The sequence below is a fragment of the Mus caroli genome, chromosome 3 (genome assembly GCF_900094665.2).
Source record: "Mus caroli chromosome 3, CAROLI_EIJ_v1.1, whole genome shotgun sequence".
In the NCBI taxonomy this organism is placed as follows: Eukaryota; Metazoa; Chordata; class Mammalia; order Rodentia; family Muridae; genus Mus; species Mus caroli.
The window spans coordinates 22,371,592-22,395,086 of record NC_034572.1 but is presented as its reverse complement, the minus strand read 5'-3'; the positions used below and the strand labels follow the sequence as shown (position 1 = coordinate 22,395,086).

At 45.1% G+C, this 23,495-nt stretch overlaps 1 protein-coding gene across 1 annotated transcript in view; it reads right to left on the bottom strand.

Moving 5' to 3' along the window:
* Positions 1-282: 282 nt before the first annotated feature.
* The window catches only part of Nceh1 (neutral cholesterol ester hydrolase 1), a 62,584-nt gene continuing 39,371 nt past the window's right edge, over positions 283-23,495 (bottom strand). Inside the window, exons 2-5 of the mRNA XM_021158285.2 lie at positions 21,954-22,182; positions 18,904-18,973; positions 5,542-5,713; positions 283-4,075 (exon numbers count right to left, since the gene is read on the bottom strand). Coding sequence (XP_021013944.1) covers positions 3,458-4,075; positions 5,542-5,713; positions 18,904-18,973; positions 21,954-22,182 — 1,089 coding nt within the window. The 3' untranslated portion in view covers positions 283-3,457. The remainder of the gene's footprint in view (positions 4,076-5,541; positions 5,714-18,903; positions 18,974-21,953; positions 22,183-23,495) is intronic.

Sequence of the window (23,495 nt, the reverse complement as noted above, 5' to 3'; positions counted from 1 at the left end):
ATACTTCTCTGGCTGAGATGGTTCAAGTCCACACTCATCTTTTCTAATATCAGCACTGAGGACAGACATGGAACTCTATAGCCCATCCACAGAAGGCTTCACTTGGACAGGGGAACATAGTGTCATCTGGAAGGTCACAGAACTACCTGTCTGTGACAAAATTACAGTTACAGTTAGTCTAGGGGAAGAAGATTTGGGGCTGTGACCTGGAGACAAAGAAAGGAAGGGATCAGTGGTTCCAGTTGGAACCAGACAGTGCAGGCAAGGGAAGGGCCAGAGGCATGCTTCCAGACGGACCCATTTTATTTCCAAACAAGATTGCAAGCATGAATAAACTTCCCCAGTACCATACTGGGTTTCCATTCTATAAAATGTATTTATTCCTAATGCTCTTCATAAAATCTGCCTTCCCCTTTGCAGTGGGGAATTGGGCAAGAGTCAAAGGTTAAAAGGTCATGCACAAAACATTCCATTCGGCATCATTCTGTAAGTCTGAGTCCTCACAGAAAACACCCAGAGGAGTTTACTATGCTCTGCAGCACCTCAAGATTGTCCTTCAGTATTCCAAAGTGTGACCTCCTCATAACACAGGAAAGCGAAGCCAGGCTGTCTTAGACCGGAGAGATCAGGCTGCAGAGTGTAACATACCTGGAAGAATAAAGCCCCAAAGAACAACGAAACTAACATATCAGATGATGCGGTGGTGGCCCCTCTGCCCCCATGTTCTCTTGCATCTTTGAGACCCCTTCAGACATCTGCCACCATTTACTGTCCATGATTTCTGCAGAATTTGGCTCACAGTTTGGGAAGAGAGATGCCATTTTGAGAAACTCTGTGAATAATTACATTTTCCTCTTTCTCAGAGGTAGATAAAGTCAAAATATAGTTCCCACCTTTAAATGGTGCAGAAGGGAGCAGGAATGGAGCTTCAGGTGTAGCTCGGGGGTAAAGCGCTTGCCAAGCATGTAAGGCCTGGGGTTCCATGCCCAACACCTTAAAAGATGGCTGTCACTCAAATAGGAATGAAAATATCAGGTTTAAAAAACACTGTGATTCCAGCCCCCCATAACAACTTCAGCTGAAGATGGGTATCAATTTACATCATAAATGTGAACCACAGTAACCCTGTGGAGGCATTAATGCTATGTGGCCAATTAAAAAAAAAACAATTTATGAGCAAAGTCAGTCTTCAGAGATGAGTAGGTTAGTGTATTCTGAATTATGACCTACTAAAAATTACCTTAGAAAAGACTAATATTGGAAGAGGCCTCAAAGATCAGGTTATTCTACTCTCAGATTTTAGCTAAAAGGGAGACCAGTGACATGGGCACATCAGCAAGGTAGCCTGTGCAGTAGTTATTTCCATATGCAGACAGCACACGCTCACGCTCATACACTCACACACACACACACTCTCTCTCTCACACACACACACACACTCACACACACACTCACACACAAACACACTGTGACATTGCTCTGTACATAAAGGTGCTGCAGCTTTTATGATAAATGAGAAGTCAGTGAGTAAATTCCCACTTGTTATCCTGCTGCTGGAAACCAGAAACACGCACCCTTCCTAGAGTGGAAAGGTCCTGCCCTCTTCATGATGAAATGGATCAGGACTTGGCTGAGTGGTCTCTGCTCAGTCCCTTAACGTAGCACGGACTATCAGCAGAAGCGGGGTGATAGGAAGAAAGGCAGGGTGCTCAACTCATATCTAATCTGGAATCCCTTACTATGCAAGATGCCCACACTGGCAGTGAAGACCTTCTATGAAGGTAAGGCTCGGCAGTTAGAACTTCAGGACAGGAATGGAAGGAGAACTAAGAAGAACAGGCAGTGCTAGCATCTGCCCTTCACCCAGAGGATTCCCGGGTGGGTTCCCCTGGCCAGCATGGGCAGAGTGAGTCTTACCTAAGCTGTTAAACTACAGGTTGGTTCTCCCTCATCTGAACAACTCGGGACCAGAGTATCCAAGGTTTTCATTTTTCTAGACATTAGAATATTTGAATTGAATATACATAATAAAATATCTTAAGAATGGAACCCAAATGTAATTGAGATATTCATTTGTGCTTTTTATACATCTGATCTACATAGCCTGAGGGTAGCTTCACACAATAGGTTTAAAAATTTATATACAAAATAAACGTTCACTGGAATTTTCCACTTATAAGACTTGACTCAAAATTTTGGATTAAGGATGGCCGACCAGCATCATGTACCTAGTACAACATGACGTACTAGGTAGAAAGTTTCTAATTATTTTAATTTGCATATGCAGATAAATATCCAAGTATTTGACCCTGACTTACATGTGGTGCCTACCATTCTTATCTATCTCCTCAAAAAATTACATGTTGATATAACTTTATGGTAGTTTTCTTTTTAAAATACCTTTTATCTTAAAATTTTTATAATGTTTTTCAGAAAAACCCTGTTTAGCTATATATATTGACATTAAATAACTTAAAAAATAAACAACTGCTATACCAAAATAGTCCCATTTTCAGCTACGAGTGAAAAGGTTGAGTTTTCGATGCCCTAGGCCTTCTGCCAAAAACGGACAAAGCCTTCTACAGGCATTGCTGGTCATCTTAAGCTATTATTAAACATAACTTATTTCCTTACTCCCCCGAATATATACACGCGACTTCTAGTAATTTATGCCAGGAGTACTCTTAAGTAACAACAGACCGTTATTTTTCTACCTTTACTTATTTCATAATAGGAAAGTTACTCTACAGTTAAATAAGTTTGTTCCCCAAAGATTTCCCCAAGGACATATCCAGTGCAGGTGGCCTCCCGTTTTCTTAGGAGAAAAAAGTAACATTCAAGTATCCCTTTAGCCTCACTGAATTTACAGCAGCTAGCTCAGAAAATTCACACTCCTGAGGAAGAAAAGCTTTCGAGAAGAAATCTGTCTTGCTAGAAATCCTGTCAAAATTCCCACAGGAAAGACAACATCCTGGGAGGCAGAGGCTACACAGTCCCAAGGGCTGGCCTCAGAGTGTCCACTAGACGCTGCTCTGCAACCCGCGTCAACCGGAGCAAACTGAAGAAAGGCTCATGGTTGTGTTGTTGTTGTTGTTCCTCAGAATTTGCAACCTTACCTAAACTTTTAAAAACCGCTCTGGAAAGCACACAACAGAAGCATGACCTAAGGCTATTTCTAGCTCTTCAAACTGTGGCCATTCCTACCTAGCACTCGGGCTTCAGAAAAGAACAGCAAAAACTGAGTCATTTGGGAAACCACGTTCAGATGTTCTTAACCGCGTTAGTCAGAGTCACTTTGCAAATTATTATAAGGTCTGTAGGGTACAGATTTCAGTACTAATGCAAAACGAGGGAAAGGTGCAGATGATTGAAATGCGCAGTGGTTTTTTTGTTTTTGATTTTTTTTTCCAAAGCAAACGGAGGTCAAGAGCTTCGTGCCTCTGAGGAGTTTCCTCCGTCACAGGTTTTGATCCAGCCATTTGATGTAACTATTCCTAGTCCGGATTCCCACGGAGAAGTTGGTCGGCCAGCTTGTAAAAATCATACAGCCGTGGAAGCCGTCCTCAAAGTGGTCCAAGGTCACGTTCACACCCGCACTCTCCAAGCGCTTGGCGTACATGATCCCATCGTCCCGCAGGACGTCATGCTCGCAGGTGAGGATGTAGGTCTTCGGGAGGGCCTCAAGCACTTCCTGCTCTGCGATGAGCGGAGAAGCAGCAGCGTCCAGCAGTTGAGGGATCTCCTGGACGATCCTGGCATTCCCTGTGGTCTGCATGATAGGCTTGTAGTTCTTTTTGATGGACGAGGGCAACAGGGATGTCCAGTCGAGACGGGCCCTGAGGGCTGCAGCCCTTTCTACATCAAGTGAAGTGTGGTTGTTCACAATCATCGCCTCTACAAAGTCGTAGTTACCCTTGAAGTAGTCTAACCAGTACCTAACCATGACGTGGCGCGGCAGGATCGGAGTGTTCACGCTTTGCTGGTAAGAGGGTGTGTTGAAGTCCAAAGCCTGCAGGACTGGGTAGACCAAAGCCTGCAGTTTGAGCTTATTCTTCAGGCTGGCAACGTAGGTAAACTAGAATAGAAGAAACATATTTCATTTTGTGTGGATCCTTTTACAGAATGCTTTAAATAAATGAACACGTTTTCCCCTCCAGAATTAAAGCGCACCAAGCTACTGGACAATCCCTAAGGAACGGTTTACTGTTTGTGACTCATAGATTCAAATCAATTCATGGTTATGTGAACTCTGATGTCGCTAAACCCCCAAGAATACTCTACTTGTGTCTATTCTTTTGTAAGAACACACCTCATTGCGTATTACCTATGAGTAAAGTGTGGGCCACATTTAATTTTTTATTCCCTATGTCAAATGGCAATGGCTTCTGGAATAGGGGGGGGGAAACTCACAAATCTTCCTCTTCTAGTGAAGGATAGGGACTGTGAACGCAGGGACTCCAGGGTTTACATGTGCTCGGTGACAAGCTGGGACCTTAGCCTCTCTTCTGGACAGGCACGCAGGGAGCACTTGCCCAGAGTGAGCTTGATGTGGAAAGAAAATGACTTCTAAGGGCAGCAACCTCAGCTTACCAGTGACTCCCCAGGGTGACTATATTGTAATTCCAGCATTTAAAATTCTAAGAGTAGATCTAAAAAGAAGGCGGCGTGTTCCACAGGAACTGAACAACCATCACTTTGGAAGTCCCTCTCCTGGTAAGATGTATGTGACAACCGTGTGCATATGGTCTCCCTGCATCCCTGGAACAGTCCTGAAGCCAGACGACATTGTCTTCTCATTCCCAAGGCTCACAGAACAAAGGGAGTTAAGCCATGGACTTAACAGCTCTCCTATCCGAAGCAGAAAGTCTGTCTTTGAGGCCTATGAGCCAGGCATGGTGCTATGCACCTTCAGTCCCAACACTCTAGGTGGCTAAGCCAATAGGATCAGAAGTTTTGGGTTAGCCTGAGCTATACCGTAGACCTCATCTCAAAACAAAAAAACAAAAACAAAAAGAAGCAATAGAAACTGGGAGTGTGGTAGTACAGGCCTGTAATCTCAAGCCTTGAGAGGTAAGAGGCAGGAGGACCAGAAGCCCAAAGTCATCTAAATTACGGAAAGAATTTGAGACTAACCAGGGCTACATGATATTCTACCTCAAACAAACAAAACAAAACAAAAACTAATAATAACAATAAAAACTACAACTTTGGAAATTGGCTTAGTCTTAGAAATTTCTCTTAGAATTCTAATAGCCATAAGGACTGAAATTTAAGCCAAAATATTACATTGTGTAAATCCAAACAGTATGAGGCCAGTGGGGTTAGTTCAGGTCTTCCTGAGGAACACTAGCATTTTCTGAGACACTTTTCAGCACCCACTTCAGAAAACCCCGTGAGAAAGGCCCCGGGACAGTCACGTGAGGGTGCTAGCTACCCACATGGCGGGTAGCCCAGCACCGCGTGTGAAGACTGTGGGCGACAACTGCGCATGCTCACCCCATCCCATCTATCATAAGGACCCAGAGGCGGAGCTGTTGTTACCTGCTGTCCAAGGGCGGCGGCCAGATTCCCACCAGCACTGTCTCCAGAAATACCGACTCTTCCAGGGTCGACCTTGTACTTGTCTAAGACTTCTGGCTGCAGGAAATATTTAGTGGCACGGATGACATCATGGATTTGCTCCGGAAAATAAACCTGTGGGACTAGCCTGTATCTGTGAAGACAAAATTGGTGTTCATTTCAGGATATCACCACGTTTTAATGGCCACTGGACATTTAGAGAGAGAGAGAGAGAAAAAGGCAAAAGCCAGAAACAGACAAGAAATTAAAACAAATATATGATATAAAAATAAACCATTTGTTTTCTTGTAAAGTAGGCAGAGGAACTTGGTATGGACGAAGTCCTTTTTTAATTGTTCAAGCTGACTCTTCTACTTAGAGTCCCACAGCCCAGTGTTAGCTGAAGGAGTCTGAACTGGGGAACTGCCTTCATCAGACTGGACTGTAAGCTCATCTGTGGGGCACTTTCATGCTTACTGAAGTATGTGAGAGGGTCCATCACACTGTGGGCAGTATCCCCGGGACAGATGTCCTGGGTTGCTATGGAAGCAGGTTGAGCCCTATCTAGAGAGAGCAAGACAGTGAGCTGTGATGCTCTATGGCTCCTGCTTCATTTCCTCCTTAGATCTCCCCCCAGCCTCCCCTCAATGCGGACTTGAACCAGAATGTGTATGCCAAGTAAGCCTTTTCTTATTTGGCCACAGTGCTTTTGGTCACGTTTTATCACAGCAACAGAAAAACAAACTACAACACCAACCATGGTGGGTGAACAGGGATACTCCCAAGGGGAGGCTGAGGCAGGAGGATTGGGGTTTGATTGGGTGGAGGGAGGGGTGTCTCTGTGACCACAAAGGTCAGCGGAGTGTCCGTCTGTATGAAGCAAGAAGCAAGTGTCATTCAAGGCGACTCAGTGGCTGGTGTGGGTTCAAACTTCAAGAGTCTGACACTCGACAGGTTATTTCAGGTAAGTATGGCACAATCCAGAAAGAGTTTCCTGGTGATAATTAATTCCATCCCCTTTACCAATAAAGCTTAAGGCTTGACTACATCAAAACTCTTTGTAAAGTACATGTGGCCCTTCCATAACGATGGGTTCTGTAGATTGACTACATGTGGCATCTTAATGGTCTGGGAGGGGCCAATCTGGTGTGGTCTTGGCCCTACAAGCAGCACAAAAGGGTCACCAGGCTATGAACTATATCCATCCCCAGCCTTCTGGGAGGAAAACAGGTTATACATCTCTTTCTCTGAAGAGATAAGCCTGTGTGACTAACATTCCTGGATTCCCTAGTGCTTATCTGTGAGCACAAGGACCTCTGTGCCCTCTTCTACTGGATGAGGCCAGCCTGGCTCACATCTCAAAAAGCAGCTTTTCAGACACCAAACTGCCCACCGCCATCAGCTCAAGGCTGGAGTGTGCAGGCGCTCCTCGTTAGGATCCATAACGAACTTTGGGGATTTATTTCGGAAAGTCTATCTACCACTCTGGTGGCTCTGGGCGAAACGCTAACTAACAGCATCAGCCAATTCACTGGCCTCAACTTACCACACTTCATTCGCTAACTACAGTAAAGCTGTCTGCTGGAGAGGCCTATGCAAGGAGCTATTCAGTCCAAGGAACGCACTTACACAGTGCAACATGAGTAAAATGTCTTTTGAACAACAAAGGGAAAACTAAGTTAGCATACAGCCTCATCCGGATCCTCCGGGGTCTCCCCATGAGGCACTCTTTGCAACACCTGAGGGCTCTGTCATCTTATTCTGTAGAAAGTGTCAGAACCCTGATCGTGACAAGGGCCCACGCTCAAGATGGTCTCGGTGTGTATGGATGGTCCTGTCTGGTTCTCACACGTTCCCATCCTCCTCCTGTGCTAATTTGACTTATCCTTGGAGCCTTATGCTTCTGGGGCTGAGCTGGCCATTCAAGGAGTGCCTTGGGCTGTAATCTCAGTCTCTTATGGAGCTGAGGCAGAATCCTGAATTCAAAAATCCTGCTGGTTCACACACTAGCCTGGGACATTTAATGAGACCTTGACATAAAATGGAAAAAAAAAAAAAAAAAAAAGGCCTGGGGATGGGGATACAGGCTCAGTATAGCATGTAATACTGCTCCATAGACAGGAGGGGGTTACACTATTTATTCCACTAGGTGGCGACATCTCTCAATATTGGAGTTATCCCTGCTCCTCCATGTAGTTTCTGATTTCAAAGAAAACAAACAAAACAAAAAAGAGATGCACTTCAGGAGTCAAGACATGAAAATATCTTTTTTTTTTTAATTCCATCACTGTCTTAGAGTTTCCGTTGCTGTGATGAAACACTATGAGCAAAAAGCAAGTTGGTGAGGAAAGGTTTACTCAGGGCAGGGACCTGGAGGCAGGAGCTGAAGCAGAGGCCATGGAGGGTGCTGCTTCCCATGGCTTGCTCAACCTGATTTCTTATAGAACCCACGAATGGTACCACCTACAATGGGCTGGGCCCTCCCCCGTCAATCACTAAGAAAATGCCCCACAGCTAGATTTTATGAAGGCATTTTCTAGATTAAGGTTCCCTCTTTTCAGATAACTCAAGTTTGTGTGTCAAGTTGTCATAAGACCAGCAAGCATTGTCACTTCCCCACATATCATAATAAACAGAATCCCTAGTTGCACAAGGGGTTAGTTCAGTACAGAGCTGTACCATGATACACACATGCATTTACCAAGTTTTCAGGCACTCTTCTACAAAGGGCCTCAGAGTCTTTGGGTTGAGGGAAATAAAATCTGGGAAACCTGGTAACCTACTAATTAATCATTTCAGCTAATAGCTTACTGAACTAATATGGCAAGCAATCCTGAGAACCAACAGATCATCCCGCTAGTGCCTATGGTACCATTGAAGATGCACAGTCTAGTCCGACCTAGTGGTACTAGCCTGTGCTCAACTACCAGAGACCAGGGGAGAAAGCCCAAAAGTTCAAGACTGGGCTGTAAAGTCAGTTCAAGGCCAGACTGGGCAACTTATTAAGACTCCATCTAGGGGAAGGAAGAACAGTGACCTAGCATGTGTGACTCTAAATTCAATTACTAGTACCCCTAGTGCCACCATACCCATAATCACTTAATCTCTGTGCAACCCTTTTCTTAAAGACCATTTCTAACCGTGTAGTGCTGGCTCAGAACTCACAAAGATCCACCAACTATCTCTGCCTCCCAGACACTGGAATTGAAAGTGTGCACCACCATACCCGGCACCTCTGCTTGAGCTAAAATATTCCTAAATTTTACTCGGTAAGGAAAGATACTGCTGGGCTGGAGAGATGCCTCAGTGGGTAAGAGTAATGACTGCTCTTCCAGAGGTTCTGAGTTCAATTCCCAGCAACTACATGGTGGCTCACAACCATCTGTAATGGGATCTGATGCCCTCCTCTAGTGTTCTAGTGTGTGTGTGAAGACAGCTGCAGTATACTCATATAAATAAAAAATAAATAAATCTTTAAAAAAATGAAGAAATTCAGGAGACTGCCACATTATCAATATTTAAAATAAAAACAAAAGATACTCCTTTTGTATAGCAGAGAGTGAATATACTGAAAGCAGTGAGATTCCAGTCACTTCAATGTAGCAACATTTACCTGAGAGAGCTAATAACTTTTGCAATGTATTTATAAGATATAGAAAACTTAAGAGTCAGGAGGAAATTCATGGGTGGTTTATCTAAAGAAAAGAGACAGCCTGGCCTAGCAGCAGAGACCAGTAATACCACCAGGCTGGGATTAGAGTGAGTCCCAAGAGTGAATTCAAAGTCAACCTGGGTTAACTGCAGACGATCCTCTCTTAAAACATGAAACAGAACAAAAGCCTGGCTGTACAGCTCAGTGGTACAGAATTTGCCTGGTATATGTGAGCCCCAAGAGAGAAAGGGAAGGACCAAGGGAGAGAGTGTGCCTACTGTCTGCTGCTCAAGCTATGTCCCTGGAAAGCACTGGAAAAGTGTGTGTCACCTTATCCAACTCAGAGCTAGAATTGTGTGTGTGTGTGTGTGTGTGTGTGTGAGAGAGAGAGAGAGAGAGAGAGAGTGCATGTTGTTGAGTATGTGTTTTTGCCACACACTGAAAGTTCACATTACTTCATTTGTGCAGTAAATACTCTTAGTGTCTCAGAACAAACATCATGATTTGGTTGGATTAGCAATATTCCTGATACAAAATTACCACACATGAACACCATGCTTTTTCTTGTTGGGAGAGGTGGCACACACCTATGATCCTGGCACACAGGGCTTAGAGGCAGGAAGATGAGAAACTCAAGGTGTATGTCAGCTATGCAGTGAGCTTGAGGCAAGCCTGAGCTGCATGCCATAAACTACAGAAAGCCTTACCCAAGGTAAAACGTGTTATCTCTCTCAGCAGATGGGCTAATCTGCACCCAGACGTAACTCTAGCGCCAGGCTAATCTGCACATGTAACTCCAGAGCTCTGGTCATCTATACTTATGTAATTCCAGCATTGTGGTACTCTGCACACATGTAACTCCAGCACTGTGCTAATCTGCACACATGTAACTTCAGCACTGTAGTAATCTACACATATATAACTCCAGCACTGAGGAGACCGGGGAGGAGGGACACACAAGTTTGAGACTAGCTGAGCACCATAGCAAGTACAAGCCAGCCAGAGCCATAGTTGCAGGCCAGTGTCTCAAACAAGCAGCAACATAAATATATCACACACATGCTTTCTTCTAAATTCTGACTGCACTTCACCTAGCAGCTTCTCAAAAACACTGAGGTGTGAGCCCTGCCCCCCAAATACTCCAATTCCACTACTGTTGGATCTCTCCAACATCTATCTTAAAAGAAAAAGCCCCAAGAAGTCCCAGTGTTGCACCAGGTCAGACACATCAGAAGCCTATCACACATCCTCCTTTCTCTCCCCTCCTCCCGGGCCACTTCCTGTTTCTTCCTGTTTCCAGGATTCTTCCCTATCATTTCCTCATCAAAAGTCCCCTCCCTTTCATTCCAAGTGACACTTCTTTCAATAACTTTTTGAGTCCCTCTTTTCTGGCCGCCAAGCCCTCTGACAATACACTGTAACTCAGACACCTCAAATTTCTTGAGAAAAGAAAGGCTAAGACTAGTCAGATGTCAGACAGTTCGACTGAGCCCTGTGAGCTAACACTTGGTTTTGCTGAGGCAGTGTCTCCTGGAGCCCAGACTAGCCTCAAACCACGAAGCTCAGGGTGACCTTGAACACCTCCCCCTGAGTGCCAGGATTATAGCCATGGGTTAAATGTCTGGCATAAAAACCAGGTTTCCTGCAATGCAGGCACTCTACCTCCCGCCCCAACACTTACTTTAGCATTTACTACGGTGACCAGGGGAAAGAGGCAAGGCCGAGAGACTGGTAATCTGACATCCGGAATCTCACTAATGTCCAACATGGTTGGAACAAGTATTGTCCCTCAAAACTGACATAACCTGGAGGCCATGCCGCCTGCTGTCTGCAGAAGGACAACGTTCGCCTCAGGTTGTGCCAGGTGGGTGAGAGGTTGTATGACGATGGAGGATGAAATCATCTTCCTGTTAGATTCAGCGCAACAGACAGAAGGGTCACAGCCTTTCCAGATACGGGGTTTTTTTCTTCTCCCAAGGAAATTTCAATCAGTTCATCATGGAAACCATAAAAGGCTTACCATCCTTCAAAAGTTTAGAGAACTTCTTCAATAGGGGAAATCCAAAATAAATTAATAATTATATACAGCTTAAGCTCTCTCTCGGATAGAGACAACTCGAGAGGAACAATCTATGCGTTCTTTTATCTAAGTTCTTTTTTTTTATTATTATTATTAAAAGAACAAACAGTAGGGGCTTGGAATGGAGCTCAGTTGGTAGAGTGTTTGCCTTCTATGAAGCCCTGGGTTCCACCGGCAGCACCACATAAACCCAGGCATGGTGCCACATGCCTACAAACCCAGCTACTCAAGGAGTGCAGGCAGGAGGATCAGAAGTCCAAGGTCACCCTTAGCTACATAGCAAGTTCAGAGCCAGCTTTGGCTACATGAGACCCTGGTTTTTTGGTTTTGATTTTGCTTGGGTTTTGTTTGTTTGTTTGTTTTTGTTTTGTTTTTAAAGGAGGAGGAGGAACAAGCAGGAGGAGGCGTTCAGACAGCAGCTGTACTGGAAATCAAGAGCTGTCTTTTTTCTGTTGGAAGCGCAGTTTGGAGACCAGTCTTCCTTGCTGTTTCCACTTTCAACACTGGACTCTTGAGAACGTGAAGTGTTCACACCTCCCTGACTACCAATCCTTCAGCAAAGGAGGGTGGCCATTAAAGACTTTGACTGACTGGATAGACAAACACTCAATAAACCAGGAATGGTGGCTCTTATCTCCCCAGCACTTCAGTGGCTGAGACAAAGATTTCTGTGAGTATGAGGCCAGGCTGGTCCATAGGCTACAGGATAGCCTCAGCTACAGAACGAGATCTGGCCTCAAAAAAGGTGGGAGAAAACAGATAGCTCAGTGGGTAAAGCACTTGCCCTGAACACTCAAGGAGGGTCTGATTTGAATCCCCAGAACCCACGTACCAAACACATAACATGGCGGTATGTGCTACTAATCCAAGTATAGGAAAGAGAGAGACTGGTGAGAGCCCTTGGGTAGACAGCTCCAGAGGAAGGACACCTGTGGTTGTTCTTTGATTTCTCTATGCTTGTCACATGCATCCACAAACAAACACACCCAGTGGGGACCCACAAATCAGATCCGTATTGGGAGGATCCACAAAAATCTTAGAGGTTTGGGGCCCAGATGTGAAGCCTTTTTAAACAGTGCAACTCTCGCAATGTGCTGTTCCCAGCTTGCGACTTCCAGAGGCTCACAAAAGCTCAGTGGCAGAACACTTGACTAGAATGTGTCAGGTCCTAAGTTTGGTCCCAAGTTTGTGAGAAGGAAATGCCTTCCTGAGACTCATCTGTAAAGGCTGAGACACTCCAGTTCCAGGTGCTTACCTTGACTCCCTCCCCATTCACAAACAAACCTCACCCTTAACCTCAGCCCAGACACTCTGACAGCACTACAGAAGGAACCCAGGCTATCCAGGAGACTGTGGGCTTCTAGCTTCCTCTCCTGGTGTAACTGCTGAGGCTAAAGAGGGATCCGCAAGACCCAGTGTGAGCCAGCGGAGCCAGACTTCCCAGCTTACAGGGGTTTTCTCTGTCATCGCTGGAATGGGAATACAGCATAGCTCTGTGTGTGCACATGTGTCTCACAGTACAAGTATGTGTGTGCATATATACGCAGAGGCCACAGGTCAACCCTGGCTGGCATTTCTCAAGATGCCACCCACTTTCCTTTTGAGACAGCATCTCACTGGCCTGGCACTCACAGGATAGACTTGGCTGGCAGGCAAGTGAACCCTGGGAGCTATTCCTCCACCTCCCTTGTACTAGGATTACACATTGGCACTTTTCTCCGGTTTAAGTAAGTTCTGGGGATAGGATTTAGGCCTCCATTCTTACACAGTAAATACTTTGCCAAATAAGCTATCCCTCTGAACCACTCCCTCCCATCTCAAATTCTAAAGGATCTCACGTGGAAAGAGAAAGGCCTCAGCATTTCTTCCCCTTTTGGGATTTTATTTGAAGAAGCCATCAGGGAGACAACACAATTTAACTAAGAATGTCTGAAAGGAGCGACTTTCACCTTAGCTTCAGCAAAGAAAATCAAAGAAAATTTTCTGGAAGCAGCCACAGGCTCCTCTCCGTAGAGTTAGACTGAGTGACGTTGTTTGATACTGGCTGGGGCAGTCGTGGCCAAGTGAGCATGCGTTGAGCTGATCTCGGTTTGTGTTGTTTTGTTTGGTTTGTGTTCAGAGAGGTTCGAGTTGAGCTGATCTTCTCAGTTTTTGCTGGGTTTTTTGTTGCTGTTGTTTTTAATGTGTGTGTGTGTGTGTGTGTATGTGGAGAGAAAGAGAGGCTGGAACCCAGAACCTCACACATTTGAAAAGAGCAGTCTACCCCTGTGTCACCTCCCCATAGCTCCACTTAACCACTCCAGGAAGAGAAAAACAAAGCAAGGCAGATTTAACAGTGAGGTAGGTGACCGTGTGGCTTTCAGATTGCCACATACCTAAAGCTACATAAGCACAGTGTCCCATAAAAGCACCGTGGCCCCAAATTTTATGGAGAATAAGAACAAGGCCCTGAAGTGTTCAGTGCTTATACCAGGACAACCATCAAAGCCCACGCACATCCCCATCTTGTGCAACTGAACTAACAGCAGGAACCTCAGCTCAGCAAAGCTTCAAGCTCTCCCAACATTGGGTGGAACGTTATGTGGTTTGAGGCATTTATATAGAATAGTGAATAAATACAGAAGAAATTATTTATTTAATTAAAAGCAAAAACTTGGATGTTTTCCACAACAAAGAGGGTTGTATAATGAATCCCTTATAGAATTTAATATTATCCAACATCCAATGTGTGTTGACAACCGAGAATATCCAGGTTTATTAGTATGATGGGTAACTTTGGTTGAGACAGTCAATGTTGGACTACCTGAATCCCAGTCTGTAAGCCACTCTAATAAATCCTCTTTACATACACATTCATTCATATATACACATATGTACATATCCACTCTCTTGACCTGTTCCTTTAGAAAACCCCAACTAGCAAATTATCTCATAGTGTACCTTTGAAAAGAAGGTGTGAATCTCTCTTGTCCCTTCATCCCATGATCCTGGCCAAAGGTTAAATAGCAGTGTGGTAGAAATACCCTACTTGGTGAATATAAAAACAAGACAGTCCTAGGTTATATAAATAAAAATATAGCCATGTAAATTAGATATGACACCTTTAATTTACCAGATACATACTGTACAATTAATGCGTGATGCCAGCACAGTGCCCTATACGGCCTTAAGTAGGAGGCCCTGGCTTTACCTATGTTCTAGAATAAAGGCATGTCTGTGAGTTAGCTGCCAGGCCTGTCCCTGACTGCTGCAGACCAGCACAGGCAGCGCATGTATACGAATCCCATGACGTGAGGTGATTCCATTTCCGGGCTACCCTAACCCTCGCCCTCCAGCTCCCAGAGATAAATAACCATCACCAAAGGCCCGATGCACATGGAGCAAAGCCATCTGCAGGGGATGCTGTGGCAGCGGGTCTCTCTGCTAAGGGGAGGGGAGGCTCTGGGAGAACCCAGCACCTACCACGTTGCTGGAGACTCCTGGGATCCTCTGCCCTCAATCTTATTTTCATTGGTGAGAGCATGAGCCCCCCCCCCCCAATCTCTCAAAGCCCTCTCATCCAGCCACCATAGACTTCATAACCATGCTCCTTTGTCTACTTAGGTCTCATTTTTCCTTAAGGGACTCTATTGACAGCAGTTTGTTTGTTTTTTAAGTTTGTTTTGTTCTCTTTTTTCTTGAAGACAGGGTCTTATGAGTAGCCCAAACTCTCTCTGTAGACAAGGATGACCTGAGCTTCTTACTGTCTTGCTTTTAGGGCTCCATTGTTGGCATCACAGGCATACGCCACCACACAGAGCTGGAGACCAAATCCAGGGCTTTGTCTTCAATGAAAGCTGGGCAAGGAGCTGACCTACACTGCCAGCCCCAAATACTGCTTTCTTAAAGTTGCATTTTCTGACCCTTCAAACAACGGACAGTCTTGCCCATAGATGTCTCCATCTCTGCTCACCACCCACTTCATATCGCTCTTCACACTTAAACTTCTGGGTCGAGGTTTTTAGACTGTGAGGGTAGGAGCTAAATCTTTCTCTGTGATATCAGGACTTAACCCTGCAATTGGCCCAGGACAGAAAGGAAATCAAGGAGAAGAAGGAAAAGGAAAGAAGTGAGCTAGTGAGAGCAACTGTGCTCCCAGGTTAGACCTACGGCGTTCTCTTGGCAGGGGAGAGGAATACAATGGTCATGTGATGCTGGCTAGCCTTTAGCTATAGGATATAAGGCTTTCTGTGGCTAGCCTGGGCCCGAACCCCCTTATCTCATAATTACTGTCCACAGTAAGTGTGCACTGAATAATTTGTCATTTGGTCACAGCACTACTCACGCAGACTTACCTGCTCAGTGCTTTAAGAGGTGTCCAACTGTTTGACATTGAGAAACAATGCAGTCATCTAGAAACACATTTGAGTGCATTCACAACTATCCTGGGACAGATGTAACCCATGGGCTAGCTGAAGGTCGGACAGGTCTATGAGAACACCAGAGGCCCCTTTAGTCCAACTGTCTAAACTGTTCCCTGGACACATCTGAGGTCCCCATCCCAAGTCAGCCGGATTTCCTTGCTGTTCATACTGCAACCTTACATAAGGTGCTGGGAACCCAGGTGAAGCCTTCCTATTTCTGTTCCCAGGAAGGATTCCTAATCCCATATTGCTTATGGGTTTCAGTGAGCTGCCTGAAGGTGGCTCTGCACTGTGTTCCTCCCAGTGGTGAACATCTGAATGCCCATTATCCAGAGTCAGCCCAGTGGGAAAGGAGAAGGCAATTGCTTCTGAGTTTTAGCTCTTTATCAAAATCTTGATCATATTTTTTCTACTTTTCTGGGTGCTACGATAAGCCTCGACTCACATGTCACACTCACATGTAACACGCCCGTGTCACTGGAGTCAAGGGACTGCTGGGGTAGAGAAGGGTGTGTAGCAAGAGCTCAGGCTGTGCTGCCCATTGTTGCTACTGAAGTCTTGAGGGCAGGTAAACAAGAGCCCGCTGAGGCTAGATCCTCCATGTGCCAAGTGAGGAGAGCCTGCCTGCCTTCCTTCTGGAGGCCTTGTGAAGGTATAGGTAGAGGAAACCCCTGCAGCTTCTTTAATACCACATTCCAGGGTCTTGCTCTAAGGGCTTGGCTCCTTCAGTGTCCTTCTGTCCCCTGGCCAGTGGCCCAGGCACAAAGACAGAGTTGTTGAACTTCACTCAAGAGATCTCAAAGGTTGGCTGCAGGTTCAGAAAAGCCTGGAAACGCACATGGCAGGTACAACTAAATCTGCTGAGGTAGAAGCCTCCTTAGCCACACTGTGTGAAGCCCAGGCTGCTGTTACAGGGTGGGACTGCCTGATACCTCAGTAGAACATCTCTTCACTTAGACTACAGCAGGAGGATTCCCTGCTGAACACCAGAGGCCCTTTTAGTCCAACTGTCTAAACTGTTCCCTGGACACACCTGGGAGGTCCCCATCCCAAGTCAGCCCGATTTCCTTGGTGTCCACACTGCAGCCTTACATGACGTGCTGGGAACCCAGGTTCCTGTTTTCTGTTCCCAGGTCTACAGTAGGGCAAGGGGGTTGAGAGCCACGAATGGGAGGAAGGCAGAGGAAAGGGAGAACTGGATGAGCCTGGGTTCATATAAGCAGTTGGAGCATTCCCTGTCTGCTTGTGTGGCTGTTATCAGTTTCCTCCTATCTAGGCTTCCTACTAGCAAGGCGTGGGAACCTGTAAAGCTTCTAGCCCGGAGTCAGTCCCACACACCACCTATGTGTCTACTTAGCTGCCTGACGGCCTTTGGATGACTCATTTTTTTTTTTTTTTCTGTGAAGAAAATAGTAAAATACATACTGTGTGGGAGTGTGAGGGTGGTGGGGTATGTGAGTGCACACATGTGTGTGTGTGTGTTATGCATATGTGTTGCTTCATGCTCCTGTAAGTGTGTGTGAGGAGGCCAGAAGTTAACTAACACTGGGTGTTTTCCCTATTGCTCTTTACCTAGTTTTTTTAAGATAAGGCCTCTCAGTGAACTTGGAGTTTAGCAATTCAGCTGGACTGGCTTACCAGCAAGTCTCCAGGATCCTCCTCAGCATTGAAATTATAGCATGCACTGCCACATCTGCCTTTTGGGGTTTGTCAGTTTGTTTTATTGTTGTTGTTTGGGTTTTTGTGGTGCGGGTTGCTGGAGATATGAAGCAACCTTATGCTTGCACAGAAAGACTTAATCTATCGAGTCAGCTTCCCTATGCTTGGTTTTGGTTTGTTGTTGTTGTTTTGAAACAAAGGGCCTTACTTTATAGCCCAGATTGCCCTAGAAATTACTACATAGACCAGACTGGCCTAGAACTCAGCAACTCTCCTGTCTCTCACCAAATGCTCAGACCACATGCATAAGTCACCAAGTTATACTACCGTGGTTGGTTTATATGAGAATTTAGACTCTTAATTCAGACTCTTCAAGCACCCATCATACAGCCAATAACTGAATTCCCTGTGTGTGCTGGGAAGTTTTTGAGCACAACTGATTCAGCAACGAACAAAACCCCCCATTACCCCCATGTGCATTACTTCTATTGCAAACATGTGATAGATTAAATGTATGGCCTGTTGAACATAGAAGACAGCTTCAGAGATAGAACGAAACAGGAAAGTGGCTGGGGTTTCCCATGTAGCCATCAAGGAGGCCTTCATAAAGGGAAATCTGAGGGAAAGCGTAAGTCAAAGACTGAAATGAAAGCATTGGGACCACGCTGGCATGAGACAGGGATGAGATGTGATGTTGCCATGGTAACAGCTGTCAACTTATTCAGTTACTTCATAGTTGCTCAAGAAAACAGCGTCTAAGAGAGCCAGCAGAGACCAGTCTACCACAAGGCTTACTAATAGTTACACATGTAATGTTTGCTGCGTATAGTGCAGTGTTTCTGTCAAACTTACAAGACTACATTTTAAAAAGCCTGGGAATACAGCTTAGTAGCAGGCACTTGCTGAGCATATTTATGAGGTGCTGGGTTGAGTCCCTAGCACTGCAGGCAAACAACAAATGCAGAATATTTAAAGTAAAGTAAATCAATGTATGATTAAGCCCACTTCAAAAACAATGACGTAAACCGGGCGTGGTGGCGCCCCCCTTTAATCCCAGCACTTGGGAGGCAGAGGCAGGCNGATTTCTGAGTTCGAGGCCAGCCTGGTCTACAAAGTGAGTTCCAGGACAGCCAGGGCTATACAGAGAAACCCTGTCTCGAGAAACCAAAAATAAACAAACAAACAAACAAAACAATGACGTAGATAGACACATCTGTAATCCCAACATTTGATGCTATATTTTATTTTTATTACTAAGTTACTAGACTGTTACTTAGAATTTCTTCTTAACAACATTATGACTATTGGGGGCTGGAGAGATGGCTCAGCAATCAAGAGGGCTTGATACTCTTTCAAAGGACCAGAGTTTTGTACCAACCACCCATATTGGGCAGCTTACAAATACCTGTAATTCCAGTTCCAGGGATCTAACACACTCTTCTGGTTTCTGTGCGCACCAGTACTCATGTGCACATACTCACACCCAGACATGGACACATATGAAAAAATAAAAGTCTTAGTGAGAGTTGTGACTAGTGGTAGCTACTCACTCAATAGAAACGATGACGGCGTTCAGCTCCTCAGCCATTGTTGTGCACAGCTGGTCATAGTAGCTGATTTCTAAGAGAGAAGAATGAATCACTACAAAGGTGGCCATTCAGGCTGTCCACTCGCACACACTGCAGAGTATAGATTGTTTTTAGACTAAGATAATAATAGCAACACACACTGAGAAACGCACGTGATCCCGGTGTGTGGCCCTTGCTTCTGATCCCAGGAGCTGAGAGGCAGAGCTACAAGGATCAGGGGTTCAAGGCTGTGGCCATGGGCATTATCCTGGGATGCATGAGACTGCTCAAAATCCAAACAACTAAAGAACAGGAAGGGGCTACAGGGAGAGGAAGGGAAGAGGAAGGAGGGAGGAGAAGGGAAAGGGTGGGGATGGGTGGAGGGATGGTTAGAAAGGGAGGGAAGAATGAAAGGCAAACAGACACACTCAATTGCAAATATTAAATCTATTTTATGATAAAATGTAATTATTATAATAGGAAATCAGTACTGAGTGAGTTTTGGATGTTTTTAACTTACTAAACATTTCATTCTGAGCTATATGAAACACACCACGTTCATTCTGATTTTGAAGCCCTTCAAATAAAAAGAAAAACCACAGCAAACTAGCAGTTTCCTCCGTAGAATTAGAAGAATTTATACGTTTAACATCCTCATTTGCTGTGATTCGGGGGAAATTACCAATGTAAAGAATGGGGTAGTTTCTTTACACCAACAGAGAAGCAGAGTTTTAGGAAATTTTAGTATTTCCTAGAAAGGAGACTCAAATGCCCTCAGGAACAATATAATTTTAAGAGGTTGATTTCTTTTATGTTTTCTTCCGATACTTTACAACCCACCAGTCTAGGATGTAGCACAGTTGGTAGAGCACCTGCCTATCAGATATGAAGCTTCGGGTTTGAACCTAACACCACATTAAGTGGGGGAGGTAGCAGACACCTGTAATCCCAGCACTCAGGAGGTGCAGGCTGGAGAATGGGAAGTTTAAGGTCATTCCTGGCTACATAGTGAGGCTAGCCCAAGTACGTGAAACCCTGCCCCCAAACAAACAAGTGAACAACAAAAAAGATGTATTGTTTCAGCAAAGGGCCTAATACTTCCTTCTTTAGTGACTCGGAAAGTAAGTCCTTAGAAGCAGAGGATTAAGGACTCCATACCTGCCTGCACACTTACCAGTCCAGCTCTCCCTCAGGCACACCAGCCAAAACTAAGGGGCAGCCAGGCTGACTCTCATAATGACACCATTCTGCCATCTCTACTTTCTGTCTTGGATAGGACATCCCACCTGACATGTGTCCAGTGCCACAGACTATCTGTCCAAGGAAGTGACCCTATCTTATTCATTTTTGGATCTCTGTCTCTAGCATACCAGAGTGATGATAATGCTTAGCACTGGTTGTCAATTTTACGAGATGTAGAATCCCCTCTGGGCGTGTCTGTGACAAGTTTCTAGGCTTGTTAACTGGGGAAGGAAGACCCATCCTGACTCAGGGTGGAGGGAATCCATGGGTCCTGCTCCTAGACTGAAGAAAAAAAGTAACAACAACAATGATAAAACTGTAGATACAATATAACAAGCTGCCTCATGTTTCTGCCCATGGCCTTCCTTCCTGCCACCATAAACTGTACCCTCAGAATGTAAACTATAATAAAGCCAGCCTGCCTGCCTGCCTGCCTGCCTGCCTTCCTTTCCCCTTCCCTTCCCTTCCTTCTCTTCCTCTCTCCTTCCCTCCTTAAGTTGCTTCAGTATTTTGTCATAGTAACGAAGAACCAACTGATACAGTGGTGATCCTCGGTCCAGGTCTGCCCACAGCTTTGAGTGTCTGCACTAAAAGTCACCTTTTGAACAAACTAACATAGTCAGTGGGAACAAGCCAGTGAATAACAGAATACCTGATGGGTATAGAGCTAAATGAGATGGAGTTCTGAGAGAGTTGTACATTTTATATTTTGTGCATTAAAAGTTCAGATAAAAACATAATAAAGGAAGAGACCAAGTTTCAATTGCTTTTTCTTTATAGTCTGTTAAAATTACATTTTTATTTGTGTGTATCTTGTGTTGGGGTGTCACAATGCCTATGTAGAGGTCAGAGAACCATTCTGGGAGTCAACTCTCTCCTTTTCCCACATGGGTCCCATGGATAGAACTCAGTCATTAGGCATGGTGGCCAGCACTTCTGTCTGCTGGGCTGTCTTCCAGCCTGACAGTAGGTTTTCTGGGTTGAGAATACCAAAAGTTCTGGACTCTGGATGAAGGAGGTCATGGTCACTACAGGCATAAGCCCTGAGATTGTCTGTACCCATGATTCAATGCTAGGCAGCCTGCTTCTTCCAATTGGTTCTGCTCATGAGAGCTGTCCAACTACAAAGAAGATGCCTCTGGACTTGGAAACACTGTGTGTTTTCTTTTAACAGCTGCATACTTTCGGTATTTTACTCTTTGGGTTTAGAAAGCTAATGTTGAGTTACCTTGTATTAAGCAATGCCCACTCTATTTTGTAAGAAGAATCCTTCAGAATCAAGTTGATAAGGGCTACAGATAACTATCTCACGTGCTTATAAGGATGGTGACTTCTGGTGAAATGAAGGTGAGCTTATTTTCATACGGAAAGCGAGTATCACTGGATTACAGTAAGTCTATGATTTAGATCATGGGAGCTTGTGCATGCAGCACAGCACTCTGCCATCGAAGCTACATTCTGAGCTCAGAAAAGACTTTCAAAGCAATCAGTACTAAGAAGTAAATCAACAAGGGCTGGGGCTGGGGCTCAGCTGTAGAGCAACTGTTTCACGAGTTCGAAGCAATGCTTTCAACCCCCAGTGCTATAGATGGGAAGATATGAAGGAAGACAGGAAGAAAACAAGGAAGGAAGGAGGAATCTCTGTAGACCATAACCGTATAAACAGAAGAGACACTGACAATGTGGCCAGGGTGACCTAGGAACCAGAATGTTCCAGGAGAACCAAGGGTCCCATTCTTAAACAGCAATCACGCCCCTCCCAGAGCCCCCTGAAGGTGGCAGGGACTTACTTGCACTAGCCAGGGCCCAGCCTCCTCCGTGGATATAGATGACGCTGCGTCGCAGCGGCTCTTCTGGTTTTGGAGAACCTTCAAATACTCGGACTTCTACCCCATCGAAGTCGGTGTCCGTCACCTTCACTTTCGGAGAAGACCTTGCACTTTGCTTGCCAAAAGAGGTGATGATGAAATTCAGCGCGATCAGATGGTGGTTCAGTCCCAGGGAATGTATCAGGTTACTCTGCAGGGTTGTGGAGAAGAGGAGTGGGAGCAACTGTTAGCATCAGGCAGATACACAGAACAGTGCTCACTAACACGTGTGGGGGTGTTTAGCTTGCTTTTATTTTTCGAGAATATGCATGTACATGTGTGCATGCGTGCATGTGTATGTGTGTGTGCGTGCATGCATGCATGCGTGCGTGTGTGTGTGAGAGAGAGAGAGAGAGAGAGAGAGAGAGACAGACAGACAGACAGACAGAGGGAGGGAGAGAGCCCACTAGAGAGCAAGGATCTCACGATGTGGCCCCCTCAGACACTGAAACTTGCTATGGTAGACCAGGCTGGCCTCAGACTCACAGAGATCTGCCTGCCTTTGTCAACCAAGTGCTGAGATTCAAGGCAGGCTTGCACCAACACACCTGGTTCATTTCGCTGTTTTGAAATAGGGTATTTTGATACTCAGTATTCCCGGCTTGCTGGCTGGTGACAACCGAGTTCTTGCAAACAACTGTTCCTGGCCCTGAGTGAGTGCCACTGGACACTTAGAACATGACAACAAACTATTTCCCTTTGAGTCTTAGAGCTAACAACATTGACCCTCCCCCTCCCCTTACCCTCCCCCCCTCCCATGCCCATCCCATCTCTCACACACTCTCCTGTCTTCCCCATACCCACTCCCACACCCTTTTATTTTAATGGTAGTATTTACATAGAACTCCCAGATGTTATCACTTATTTTTTTGCAGTGCTGGGAATCACTGGGGCTCACCCAGGGCCTTGAGAATGAATGCTAGACAAGTGCTCTACCACCAAGTCATACTTCCAGCCCTGGCAAAATATATTCAGCCCTTCTAAAAGACTCTCTCTCTCTCTCTCTCTCTCTCTCTCTCTCTCTCTCTCTCTCTCTCTCTCTCTCTTTCTCTTTCTCTCTCTCTGAGTCAGGGTCTCACTAAATAGCCTGGAACTCTCTGTAGCCCACTCTTGAAGAACTGAAATTTTAGACTTGCACTATTAGGCTAGATTGCTGCTTTCTAAATAACTGTAATATTTTGTTTTCTAAAAGCCAGCCTAACATTCCAAATAAATAAACTACAATAAATATAAATAAGTAAATACCAAGACTGGAGGAAGAATACTTAAGTGTTGGTGAAAGAAAGGAAAGCTTTATATTATATTATTTGTAAAGCTTCTGTGTTTAGATGAGTCTGCTCTCTTGAGAAGTGGAAGAAACCATGCACACACACAACCAGAAGAAACAACACAACCAGAAGAAACAACACAACCAGAAGAAACAACACAACCAGAAGAAACAACACAACCAGAAGAAACAACACA